This window comes from Podarcis cretensis (genome assembly GCF_951804945.1).
Source record: "Podarcis cretensis genome assembly, chromosome: 12".
NCBI classification, from domain to species: Eukaryota; Metazoa; Chordata; class Lepidosauria; order Squamata; family Lacertidae; genus Podarcis; species Podarcis cretensis.
This window is the reverse complement of record NC_137181.1, coordinates 5,403,362-5,417,167: the sequence shown is the minus strand read 5'-3', so window position 1 is coordinate 5,417,167 and position 13,806 is coordinate 5,403,362. Positions and strand designations below refer to the sequence as shown.

The window sequence follows — 13,806 nt, the reverse complement described above, 5'->3', positions numbered from 1 at the left end:
AGCAGCAAACTGCTCGCCTGAGAGTCTCATCGTGATCAGCGGGACTTATTCCCAAGCTGACGGGGCATAAAATTGGTTGCAATTCCATGCACCCCTTGCATCCCAAAAAGGTAATGGTACCCCTCACTGTTAGGTCCAGTAGCGGATGACTCTGGGGTTGCGGCGCTCATCTCGCTCTATAAGCCGAGGGAGCTGACGTTTGTCCGCAGACAGTTTTTCAGGGTCATGTGGCCAGCAGGACTAAGCCGCTTCTGGCGAACCAGAGCAGCGCACGGAAATGCTGTTTACCTTCCCGCCGGAGCGGTACCTATTTATCTACTTGCACTTTGACGTGCTTTCAAACTGCTAGGTTGGCAGGAGCAGGGACCGAGCAACGGGAGCTCACCCCGTTGCAGGGATTCGAACCGCCAACCTTCTGATCGGCAAGTCCTAGGCTCTGTGGTTTAACCCACAGCGAATCTCAAAGCGGCTCACAATCTCCTTTCCCTTCCTCCCCCACAACAAACACTCTGTGAGGTGAGTGAGGCTGAGAGCCTTCAGAGAAGTGTGACTAGCCCAAGGTCACCCAGCAGCTGCATGTGGAGGAGCGAGGAAGCGAACCTGGTTCACCAGATTACGAGTCCCCCACTCTTAACCACTACACCACGCTGGCTCTCTCGGGACATGATTCATGATGCTGGGTTTCATTCCCTGGACGTCCTCCAGATGTCAGCATTCCTCGGGGAGACAAACTCAGATTCATTCCACTGCAAGGACTTTGCTGGCCCAAAATTGGAAATCACAAGAAGTTCCTACCATTGAGGAGTGGCAGTCAAAGATGATGGACTATGCGGAGCTAGCCAAACTGACCGGAAGGATTCAGGACGATCGGAGATTCGAGGATAATTGGAGTAAATTTATTGAATACTTAACGGACAGTCATAAAAACTTAAAAACACTAGCAGGACTGAAGTAATTCCTACAATGTAGAGAAGATGTGAAAAGGTAAAATACGCAAATGGATTTAATAAAGGATACCATCTGAAGGGAGAGAGGGAAGTCACAAGCTCGGCAGAGCAAAAAGGTGTATATGTTGTTTAAAGTGTGATAAGAAAGAATATGTAAAGAAAACAATAAAAATTTACGGGGGGGGGGGGAGAGATTCATTCCACAATGAACACGTGTTCTGAAGATATGGAATATGATCCTCAATGACCCTGTGAGTAGCAAGTTCTGCAAGCCCAAATACTAAGCTGGTGCCAGACATCTTGCACTGCTTTCCTTTGGAGCACATCAGTGAGGCTGAGAGGGGGGGTCTTGTCGTCTGGGCAACCCAGGACCTCCAGACACACTGCCCAGGCTTGCACCCCGGAGAGGTCACTTCGGTGCGGTTAACACAGCAATTTGACTTCACCCCCAGAAATGCACTTTGTTATCTCTCGAGACAGACAGACGCCAACAAATTTGGGTGCAGCTCTAAGATATGTGGAGCCATACTTGAGTTTGTGCATTATTATTATTATTATTATTATTATTATTATTATACCTTGGATCTCAAATGCCTTGGTACTCAAACGCTTTGGTTCCCAAACGCCGAAAACCCAGAAGTAAGTGTTCCGGTTTTCCAACGTTTTTCGGAAGCCGAATGTCCGATGCGGCTGTCAGCTATTGTTTCTGGGGCACCTGCACCAATCAGAAGCCGTGCCTTGGTTTTCAAACATTTCGGAAGTCAAACGGACTTCCAGAACAGATTAAGTTTGGTGCTTTTGTTTTGCTATTTATTTTGTGTTTTGTTGTTCCGGTTAATTTTTGTGTGTTTGACTGTGTGGAACCCAGTTCAGCTACTGATTGACTGATTGATTGATTGATTGATTGATTGTGTGACTGTGGAAATGGATAAAAGCCCCCCATCCAAACAATGGCTATCATCAGCGCAGGTAAGGGGGGAAAATAGTTTTAATTTTTATCGTCTACAATACTGTCTTATTTATTTTATAGTACAGTATATTGATTATTGCTTCCATTTTATGGATCAATTGTCTCGTTAGAGAGTAAAATCCATGTTAAATTGCTGTTTTAAGGGTTGTTTTTAAAAGTCTGGAGCAGACTAATCCATTTTGCATTACTTTCTATAGGAAAACGCACTTTGGTTTTGGAACGCTTTGGTTTTGGAATGGACCTCTGGAATGGATTAAGTTTGAGAACCAAGGCACCACTGTATAGCTCAGGACCTGCTTACTTAAGAGATGTCCTTCTCCCTTACATCCCAAGGAGGCCACTGCGTTCCACAGGAGAATATTTCCCTAAAAATGTCAGATGTGCACACCCTTTCGGTATGGCTGGCCTGTTCTATGGAACAGCATCTCCCTTGGGATGTGGCAAGTGCCCACCATCAGTTCTTTGCAGGGAAAACGAAATCAAAGGGTTCTGTTATCTTTGTAAAAGGTTTCCCAGCTGGGTAAGAAGGTCTCTACATTAAAGGTAAAGGTAAAGGTACCCCTGCCCGTACGGGCCAGTCTTGACAGACTCTGGGGTTGTGCGCCCATCTCACTTAAGAGGCCAGGGGCCAGCGCTGTCCGGAGACACTTCCGGGTCACGTGGCCAGCGTGACATCGCTGCTCTGGCGAGCCAGAGCCGCACACGGAAACGCCGTTTACCTTCCCGCTGGTAAGCGGTCCCTATTTATCTACTTGCACCCTGAGGTGCTTTCGAACTGCTAGGTTGGCAGGCGCTGGGACCGAGCAGCGGGAGCGCACCCCGCCGCAGGGATTCGAACCGCCGACCTTTCGATCGGCAAGCCCTAGGCGCTGAGGCTTTAACCCACAGCGCCACCTGCGTCCCACGTCTCTACATTAACAGACGTTAATTCTCTATTGTCTTAAAAACTATTGTTGGTGGAAGAATCCACGGGTTCGAAAGCTTGCTTAGGGTTCAAATGAGAGACAGTGGACACTGTGGGGATACATGGCTTTACTTACACCGCTCACTGGAAGGACAGATCCTGAAGCTGAGGCTCCAAGACTTTGGCCACCTCATGAGAAGAGAAGACTCCCTGGAAAAGACCCTGATGTTGAGAAAGATGGAGGGCACAAGGAGACAGGGACAACAGAGGACGTGATGGTTGGCCAGTGTTCTCAAAGCTACCAGCATGAGTTTGACCAAACTGCAGGAGGCAGTGGAAGACAGAAGTGCCTGGCATGCTCTGGTCCATGGGGTCACAAAGAGTCGGACACGACTAAACGACTAAACAACAACAACATCTGCAACCTGGGCATAGGACAAAGGGGATCACAGCAGTAACACCGCAGCAGATCTCACTTCTCCATTCGTCACAACTTTGGATGGAGCACAGAGCAAGTAGGTCTCTGTGTCTCCAGCTTCCAGCCTGCTTCTAGCTCAGCTCACACCCAAAACTCTGTTTCTCCTATTTAGCAGCTAGGTGAAGCAGAGAGAGGTTCATCCATTAGCCTGCAGGGTACCACCCCTTAGCTGTGGCTCCTACAACTGAGCTTATTCTTTTGGGATGCGAAGGAGGGTACTTAAAAGTGACCAGGTGAGCTCCTTGTCTTACAAATAAACTTGTCTGAGCAGTTCTGCAACCGTTTAGATTCCAAGTCTCGCTGGGCACAGGAACCCAAGACTTGGAAGGGACTCAGGGCATCATCCAAACTGACCCCCCCCCCCCAAAAAAAACCTCACAACACTGTCCTTAGCTCCGGTTGATTTACTTGTGCTGCTTTCAAAGCTATTGTACTTGTTTTTGTGTCAATCACCTTGTAGCGAAGAAGAAGAAGAAGAAGAAGAAGAAGAAGAAGAAGAAGAAGAAGAAGAGGAGGAGGAGGAGGGGGAGGGGGAGGAAGAAGAAGAAGAGGTGGAGGAGGAGGAGAAAGGAGAAGAAGGAGAAGAAGAGGAAGAGGAGAAGGAAGAGGAGGAGGAGGAGGAAGAAGGAGAAGAGGAGGAGGAGGAGGAGGAGGAGGAGGAGGAGGAGGAAGGAGAAGAAGGAGAAGAGGAAGAGGAGGAGGAGGAAGAAGAAGAAGAGGAAGGAGAAGAAGAAGAGGAAGAGGAAGGAGAAGGAGGAAGAGGAAGGAGGAAGGAGAAGAAGAGGAGGAAGGAGAAGAGGAAGAGGAGGAGGAGGAGGAAGAAGAAGCGGAAGGAGAAGAAGAGGAGGAAGGAGGAAGGAGAAGGAGGAAGAGGAAGGTGAAGGACAAGGAGGAGGAGGAGGAGGCAGTGGCGTAGCGTGGGTTGTCAGCACCCGGGGCAAGGCAAGTAATTTGCGCCCCCTTACCCGTGGATTTTAGCACTCGAGTGCGAGCGCGCGCCCCCCCAGATGTTGCGCCCGGTGCTGCCGCCCCCCCCTGCCCCCCCACGCTACGTCACTGGGAGGAGGAGGAGGAGGAAAAAGAAGAAACTTCACCCGGTACCCAAGGAAGGAACAGTCCTCCCCTGCCCTGTTAATGCACAATTTAAGGATGTCAAAAAAGACACTTACTTTGATGTTTGCCGGGTTAAACTCCACTTCCTTGCGGACTTCTGGCTCGGGTGGGGGTGCTGGTTTAGGGGCTGCTTTGGGCTCCTCTTTCTTAGGTTCTGGTTTCTTGGGGTCTGGTTTCTTGGGGGCCATGGTGGTGGTTCTGCACCGGGATGAAGGAGACGCTGGCCGCTCAGGGGGTGATCCAACAGAGCGAAGGATGTCCCTCCTGGCAGAGGCCTTTATCCACCTCCCGGTCCATGGGTGTCACACGCCGTGTCACTTGGCTTCCAAATCAACCCCCACCCCCACCTCAGCCATCGCCCCCTCCCCAGCCACACATACCAGGTCTCACAATAGGGCCATTCCTATAAAAGGAGAAGATATCTGGCCCGGCTATTTTGGAGCGTCTGCTTAGGGCATTGTTCTGAATTAGCGTTGAAATGGAATGATGGTTGGAGGGTATCGGATACAGAGCCTGGAGAGAGAGAGGTCAGAACAGCCCATCTTGGGGGGGCAGGAACGTGGCCAGCTGTATCGATTTCATCCCCCAAGGTACAGGGAGGACGGCTGTTCCCCAATGGCACTCCAGGCTCAACATTTGCATCTGAGGGAAAAAGGAGGGAGGCTGGAGCTGGTTTCATCGCAAAGCCGTCCGGAACGAATCGGTTTGGAGGAAATTAACCGGTGAGGAGTGATCAAAGAAAAGCTGGCTGGTTGCAGTTGAGTTTCATAGAATTGTAGAGTTGAAAGGGAGTCTTCTAGTCCAACCCCTGCAGCAATTATTATTATTATTATTATTATTATTATTATTATTATTATTATTACTATTATGCCACCCATCTGACTGGGTTAGCCCTGCCACTCTGGACAGTTTCCAACAAATTAAAACCCAATAAGATATCAAACATAAAAAACTTCCCTATACAGCGCTGCCTTCAGATGTCTTCTAAAAGTCAGACAGGACCAGTGCTTTTTTCCTGGGGGGACGCAGGGGTACACATACACCTAAACATTTTGGGGGAAAAAGGATGTGGTCTAAACAACTGAGCCTCTTGGGCTTGCCAAGCGGAAGGTCGGCAGTTCGAATCCCCGTGACGGAGTGAGCTCCCGTTGCTCTGTCCCAGCTCCTGCAAACCTAGCAGTTCGAAAGCACGCCAGTGCAAGTAGATAAATAGGTACCACTGCGGCGGGAAGGTAAACGGCATTTCTGTGCACTCTGGTTTCCGTCAGGGTCACCCGTTGTGCCAGAAGTGGTTTAGTCCTGCTGGCCACATGACCCAGTAAGCTGTCTGTGGACGAACGCTGGCTCCCTCGACCTGAAAGCGAGATGAGCGCCACAACCCCATAGCCGCCTTTGACTGGACTTAACCGTCCAGGGGTCCTTTACTAAGTTTGGCCTCATTGAGGGGCAGTATTTCAATATGAGTAGGAAAATGAGAGTACCCCTAAACATATTTTTAAGGGGAAAGTGCTGGGCAGGATTAAATCAGGGCAACTTCCATTTGAATCCCCTCTAAAACATGCGACTCAAGTTGACTTCCCTATGAAGAAATGTTGCATTGTTTGGGACTTTCCAGTTTGGAGACTAGGCAAGCAATGCCTGTTGCATGATCTTTGTTGCTTTCCTTCAGACAGCTAGGTGCTTCAGAGGCAGAAATGTTTGGCAAAGCCTCTGCAATTTTCTGCTGCACAGTATATTCTTCAGATTCAAGCGAGAGTCTCAGATTCCAGCAGGGCAGGGATGGACAGCGGACATTTAGCCTGAGATAGCCTCTGACTTTTCTTTTCAATGGAACTCCTGAGATTTAAGATCTGCTTCGCTCCTTTCCCTCTCCTCTAGCTCATCCCCACCCCCATTCAAATCCCCACCATAATATATTTTAAACTTTTAAATGTTAGAACCGCAGCACTACTGTCCTTTTAATTCTGCCTTATGTGGACAGCATTGTTCTACTGAGGCCCGCCGTGCTTCGCAGACCGCAAATCTCTGGGAAATGTACATATATAAATAAGTCGGCTGTGACTGACAGCTATTTATATCCTGCTCTCTGGTTGGCGGAACGGCTTACAAATGCCAGCGATGAGACAGTCTTTGTGCTCGGGCTCACCTGTCTAAAAGACATGGCACAAAAGGAAAAGGCATCTGGAGGGAAGAAAAGAAAAGCAAGCTCGGGCGCTAGTCCACCGTTGCAAAGTTCTTGTAATGTAGGGTTGCCATACTTTGAAGAGCAAAAAAGAGGCTCTCATTCTAAATGCCCTAACTATATAGAAGCTGTGATATATTGCTGAGGGCACCAGGAGAAGAGAAAAGGAAAGGAAAGCCTTCACTACCACTTATGTCTATGTCGTATCCAGAAAGTATAGCCAGTTTGGCAACTTTTAAAAATCCACCTGGACAGAAATTTAACCCTGAAAAAGAGGACATGTCCTGGAAATAGAGGACGCATGGCAAGCCTACAATGACTGGAGCTGTGGCCGAATCACAGATCCCAAACCCAGTCAGGCTGATTCAGGTAGCCCAGGATTTCCCCTGGTTAGTTTGGGTCCACTTTGGGGCTCTCAAAAGGTGCGGGGGCAGTCTGGCGACAAGGCGATTGGGGAGGAAGGAGACAGACAGGTAGCCGGCCGATTGTGTCTCCTTCTCTCCCTTCCTGACCGCATGTTTCATTAGGGATTCAGTCCCTAATTAAATACTATTCAATGCCCACAAATCAGTCTGGGAACCAGACCCAGGTGAGGTCAGCCCCAGAACATCCTGGGTCAATTTGGAGGTGCTCTGTGTGGGAATGTTCAGGGATGCAGGAGAGGATATATTGTTTGATTATAGCCTTTCCAACTTGTGTAAACAAGTTCACAATTTAGCAGAGTAACATTCCCCTTTTTAAACTCACAGTGGATGCGTTTGCTCAGGCTCACTAAAGCCTCTATAATAACTGGTATTTCCCCCTTATTCCCTCATAAAAGATAAAGCACGGCACAGTCTTCTATAAAAGTATAAAAAGTGTTTACTCACATTCTGTTCACAATCGGATCCCAGAAGGCAGACTTATCTTAGAAAAGTAACATACACCTGGAAACTATCTCATAAGGAGACAGACCTTTTGTCCTCTCTTGGCTGGAGATCAAGAGAGCATCTTTGGCTAAGCAGATGTTGCTTCTTCGATGCATGTAGTCAAAGAGAGAGAGATGGCTGCCCTTCCCTGTGCTTTTGTCATTACCTGCACAGGTGAGGCCACACCCACCTCTAGTAACATGCAGAGGAAGTCTGTCCCAGTCCAGAAGGAAACAGGAAGTTTACCTGCTGGCTGGACAAACATTCCTCCCCATGCGTAAACATGTTCACTCTAGGAATGTTGAAAAGCAACACCTAAAACAGCAATTTAACATGAATTTTACTCTGTAGCAAGACCATTGATCCATAAAATGAAATCAATAAACAATGTTTCCACAGTCACACAGTCAATCAATCAATCAATCAATCAGTAGCTAAACTGGGTTCCACACTGTCACAAAAACAAATTACAGTGGTACCTTGGGTTAAGTACTTAATTCGTTCCAGAGGTCTGTTCTTAACCTGAAACTGGTCGTAACCTGAAGCTCCACTTTAGCTAACGGGGCCTCCCACTGCTGTCGGGCCACCAGAGCACAATTTCTGTTCTCATCCTGAAGCAAAGTTCTTAACCCGAGGTACTATTTCTGGGTTAGCAGAGTCTGTAACCTGAAGCGTATGTAACCTGAAGCGTATGTAACCCGACGTACCACTGTACTTGACTGCTCTTGTGTTTCACATCCCACACTATGAAGCATTGGATCAGGCCCCCAATTGCAGCCAAGTAATGGACCGGTGTATTTATCAGATTTCTACCCCATTTAGAATAAGCAACCTGGCTTATTCTTCTGGCCATCTGAGGTTGTTGCCTTGCAAATAAACTTGTCTGACAAGCTCAGCAACAGAATCTTCTGTTTAGTTTCTTTTATATATATATATATATATATATATATATATATATATATATATATTAGAGTTTCCAAATTAATACAAAAAAACAAAAAACAAAAATACACAAAAAATGACAAAAACACAAGGTACAAAATTAAAAAAACAGTTAAAACAAATATAATTTCCATTACTTATTTCCATTAACTTGTTTCCCAGACCTCCTCTCACCTCCCCCTTTTGTATTCCAGTTCAAATTCTTAACTCAGCAAATCCTTATTATAACTTATTATAACTTATTGCTCAACCTTTACATTACAGCTGGTAACCAGAATCCTCTGTTTAGTTTCTCACTGGGTAAAGGATCCCGGGAATTGGAGGGGACTCCAGAGATCATCCAGACTGACCCCAACCTGTACCCCAAACCTACAGCAATATATATATATATATAAAGGAGCCTTCTGGATTTCAGACCGAACTCTATAGCCTGTGTCCAAGTGTAGCTATCTTGATGTCCTTGACACACTTCCAAATTATTTATTTAGTTCTTACATTTATATATCACTTTTTTTCTCCCCAGAAGCTCAAGCTGGCATAACATGGTTCTCTTCCTCACTATTTCATAGGTTACGCTAAGAGACGGTGCCTGGCCCTAGGTCACCCAGTGAGCTTCGCGGCCGTGGGGATTCGAACCCTGGTCTCCCAGGTCCTAGTCCAACACTCTTAACCATTAGGCAGCGACCTCCTGTTGCTTGTCCCTAGTATCTCATCCCCTCCAACATTTCTCAGGTGGAAACAGGGACATCCTATTACCAAACCCCTCCATTTCTCTTGATGAGATGGGCGACATCCTATTCTATCTCCTCCAACGTTTCTCCGGTGAAAATAGGGACATCCAAAAGTGGAATCGAGTCAGATACCAGGACAGTTTCTGTAATTCCAGGACACTTGGAAAATCAGGACACTTGGAGGGTATCTGGTATCTCTCACTCAGAGGTAGAGTTCCTCTGGCTATGGAGGCTCTCTTCTGAGCTCCTTGTAGCTCCTAGCTTGACTGCATCCCTGGGTGAGCCTTGCCATAGTGTTTCATAATAATAACAATATAATAATAATAATAATAATAATAATAATAATAATAATAATAATTTATTTTAAATACCCCACCCATCTGGCTGGGTTTCCCCAGCCACTCTGGGCGGCTTCCAACAGAACACCAAAATACAATAACCTATTAAACATTAAAAGCTTCCCTAAACAGGGCTGCCTTCAGATGTCTTCTGAAAGTCTGGTAGTTGTTGTTCTCTTTGACGTCTGGTGGGAGGGCATTCCACAGGGCGGGTGCCACCACCGAGAAGGCCCTCTGCCTGGTTCCCTGTAACTTGACTTCTCTCAGTGAGGGAACCGCCAGAAGGCCCTCGGAGCTGGACCTCAGTGTCCGGGCAGAACGATGGGGGTGGAGACGCTCCTTCAGGTATAGTGGACCGAGGCTATTTAGGGCTTTAAAGGTCAGCACCAATACTTTGAATTGTGCTTGGAAACATACTGGGAGCCAGTGTAGGTCTTTCAAGACCGGTGTTATGTGTTCTCAGCAGCCGCTCCCAATCCCCAGTCTATCTGCCGCATTCTAGATTAGTTGTAGTTTGCGGGTCACCTTCAAAGGTAGCCCCACGTAGAGCGCATTGCAGTAGTCCAAGTGAACAGTGAACCAGTGAACTGCTTCTTTTGTTAAGGCTGGCATTCTGCGGGCATGTTGCATTCCTTTTTAAAGTGCAACTTTCCACCACAGCTTGGCACCCCGAGCTAGAATCTTGCCCCGTGATGTCATGCGTATATAGTAAAGCCACTTCCCAAAAATACCACCTCCCTTTTTGCATTTGGCGGAATTCGGCGGGGAAACCCGATCTGGCTTTCGAGCACTGAAACGCAACACCCCGGCGAGGGCTTAGAACAATACTTGGGAGGTGAAGTTTTGCCTGCGCAGACCGTCTGCTTATGCCCACCAGCTCAGCGAGGGAATATGGAGTGAAGCCAGCAGTGTCTCGCTCCAGGGAACAGCACAAAACCTTCCTAAAATCTGAGGATCTGGGGTTAACCGCGTGGCTGGCCATTGCCTTAAAGGCTCATGTCGAAATGGAGAGACACCCTCTCCAGATTCTGCCGTCCCGTTTAAAGTGTTGAAAATCCACAGTGAAATCTGTACATCCATCCAAGCGGGAATGTGTGTGTTCCCCCTTCAAAAAATGTGGAGTCCCCTATTCCAGATGGAAAATGGTCCCTGCGATCTCTGAGAAGTGATAAGAATTTTTTTATTTTTTAGGAGGGGGGCTGCTGGCATTTTGAGGAGGCTAAGAAAGTGAGGCCTGAACTCAGGGACTTTGCTAGGTCTGATCAGCATCTTCTTTTTAAAAAATAATAATAATAATATTTATTAAGAATTTAAAGATTACAAAAAGAAAGAAAAAGAATTAAACAAATCAACATAATAAAATACAAAAACAAAAACACTACATAAAACATTGAATTAACAAAACAAAACAAGATATTTGGGGTAGGCAACATCTAATTGGCTGAAAAAATATTTGATGTAAGATGGAGCCTTTTATTATTGCCGCTCCTTGTGCCTCTGATATTTTCAGCTTATGTTTCTGTGTACATTAGAATCACAGAATTGTGGAGTTCAAAGGACCCAGGGGTCATCTAGTCTAACCCCACACAAGGCAGGAATTTTAACCCGCAGTACCCCATCCAATCTGAAACCATACCAGATCCGGCTTAGCTTTGCAAATGTTCTCACAGTTTTATTGCCGCACCACTAGGTAAAATACACCTCTTGTATTTTATTTTATTTTATTTTATTTTATTTTATTTTATTTTATTTTATTTTATTTTATTTTATTTTATTTTATTTTTCTCTCTCGTTTCTTATGATGGTAGTCTCCACTTACCTGTCTTTATCATATTTCAAGTATCCTGATAACCAGTTCTATCTTATGAATGTAGCATCCCAAGCCAACCTGGGTTCAATTTGGTTTATTCTTTAGGTGTTTGTCTCTGGAAGTTCTGTTTTGCTATTCAGGTTAGATGGGTAAAATATAATTTTATAATAATAATAATAATAATAATAATAATAATAATAATAATAAAATTTATTTATACCCCGCCCTCCCCAGCCGAAGTTGGGCTCAGGGCGGCTAACAACAATCAAAATAATCCAACATTCTAGAAACCTTTCATTATAAAAATTAATTAAAATCAAATTGATGGCAACCATTAAGCAAAATTCTGTGCAGATTGCCAGAGGAGGGGGTCAGATTGTGCCCTGGCCAAAGGCCTGGTGGAACAGCTCTGTCTTACAGGCCCTGCGGAAAGATGTCAGGTCCCGCAGGGCCCTAGTCTCTGGTGACAGAGAGTTCCTTTTTTTTAAAAAAAAAAAAGGGGGGGAGCAGGGAGAAATTCCAGACGCCAAGGCAAAACAGTGGGAGACAGCCACTTGGCCACGGCCAGTACAGTGGTGCCTCGCAAGACGAAATTACTCCGTTCCGCGAGTCTCTTCGTCTTGCGGTTTTTTCGTCTTGCGAAGCACGGCTATTAGCGGCTTAGCAGCTTAACGTCTATTAACGGCTTAGTGGCTTTAAGAAAAAGGAAACAAACTCGCAAGAACTCGCAAGACGTTTCGTCTTGCAAAGCAAGCCCATAGGGAAATTCGTCTTGCGAAGCACCTCAAAAAACGGAAAACTCTTTCGTCTAGCGAGTTTTTCGTCTTGCGGGGCACCACTGTAGGAGAGTTGTAAGGGACCCCAAAGTCATCTAGTCCAACCCCCAGTGTTGCAGGAATGTCCTGCCTGTAAACTTGGGGTGACTAACCTGCCACCCTCCAGATATTGCTAGCCACAACTCTCCTGCTCCCTAACTATTGGTCACACAGCGTAGGGCTGGCAGGAGTCAGGAACCCCAGAAAATTTGAAGGGGAGGCAGTGGCGTAGGAAGGTAAGGTGGTATCCGGTGCAGAAAATTTCTTGTCACCCCCCCCCCACATTGAAATTATTATTATTATTATTATTATCATCATCATCATTATTTCCCCCCACATTGTCACCCCCACATTGAAATTATTATTATTATTATTATTATTATTATTATTATTTGCCAGCAAAAATCGTTTGACTTTACAGTGGTACCTCAGGTTGCATACGCTTCAGGTTACACACTCCCCTAACCCAGAAATAGTGCTTCAGGTTAAGAACTTTGCTTCAGGATGAGAACAGAAATCAGGCTGTGGCGGCGAATTAAGTACTTAACCTGAGGTACCACTGTATTTCATATTCTCTTACAAAGGAATGTGGATTCTGGGCCTCTGATAACAAGTAGGCGACTGCGGACAGATACTTAAATCTACAGGATGGATTGTGTTTTGCTTGTGCTATTTTATTTATATTTATCGTTTGCTTATTTAATAAAAATTATTTCAAAAACAACAACCTGCAAAGTGGTTTACCAAAACAAACAAAACACCGCAGCAGTAAAATCCAGAAAAAATTAGCAGCCCTACATTAAAACATACAAAAGCTAAAATATTAAAACAGATTACCGTACTTCAACTTCCTAAGCAGCTGGGTACACTTTCCTAAACAAGAATGCTTTTAGCAGGTGTCTGAAAAGAGTCTAGCAAAGGCATGTGCTTTATTGCAATAAGCGGGGAGTTCCAAAGTGCAGCTGCTGCCACGCTAAACAATGCAGTACAGATATTATGTGGAACCTGTAGCAGTGCTTGAAACCACTGAAAGGGAGGTTTAATTTATTGTGATTTCATCATGCTTTGTATTATCTGAAAAGGAAAACATTGATTTAAAAAGCAGGACTGCAAAGCAGCAATCTGCTCGCCTGCGAATCTCATCGTGATCAGCGGGACTTATTCCTGAGCCAACGGGAATCCTATGCAGCCCTTGCATCCAAACAAGGTAAAGGTACCCCTGACCATTAGGTCCAGTCGCGGACAACTCTGGGGTTGCGTGCTCATCTCGCTCTATAGGCTAAGGGAGCCGGTGTTTGTCCGCAGACAGTATTTCCGGGTCATGTGGCCAGCATGACTAAGCCGCTTCTGGAGAACCAGAACAGCGCATGGAAACGCCGTTTACCTTCCCACCGGAGCAGTGCCTATTTATCTACTTGCACTTTGATGTGCTTTTGAACTGCTAGGTTGGCAGGAGCAGGGACCGAGCAACGGGAGCTCAGCCCATCGCGGGGATTCGAACCATCGAACGTCAAATCTTCACCAAGGCCAACTATTCAGAATGGTCCTACATGGGCCAGAAAAAAGTCAGGGAAGTCCCCGAATAGGAGTTCCATCACAGAAGGAGAAAGGGAAAAAGAAAGAAAGAGGGGGAGGGAATCAATTTGATTCCAAGCCAAAGGCCAGGCG

The 13,806-nt window shown here is 46.1% G+C and overlaps 1 protein-coding gene across 2 annotated transcripts in view; it reads right to left on the bottom strand.

Moving 5' to 3' along the window:
- Nucleotides 1–13,806, bottom strand: part of MYL3 (myosin light chain 3) — a 61,065-nt gene that overhangs the window by 29,279 nt on the left and 17,980 nt on the right. For both annotated transcript variants that reach the window (XM_079947080.1, XM_079947079.1), the window contains exon 2: nucleotides 4,469–4,629. In XM_079947080.1, coding sequence (XP_079803206.1) covers nucleotides 4,469–4,600 — 132 coding nt within the window. In that variant the 5' untranslated portion in view covers nucleotides 4,601–4,629. The remainder of the gene's footprint in view (nucleotides 1–4,468; nucleotides 4,630–13,806) is intronic.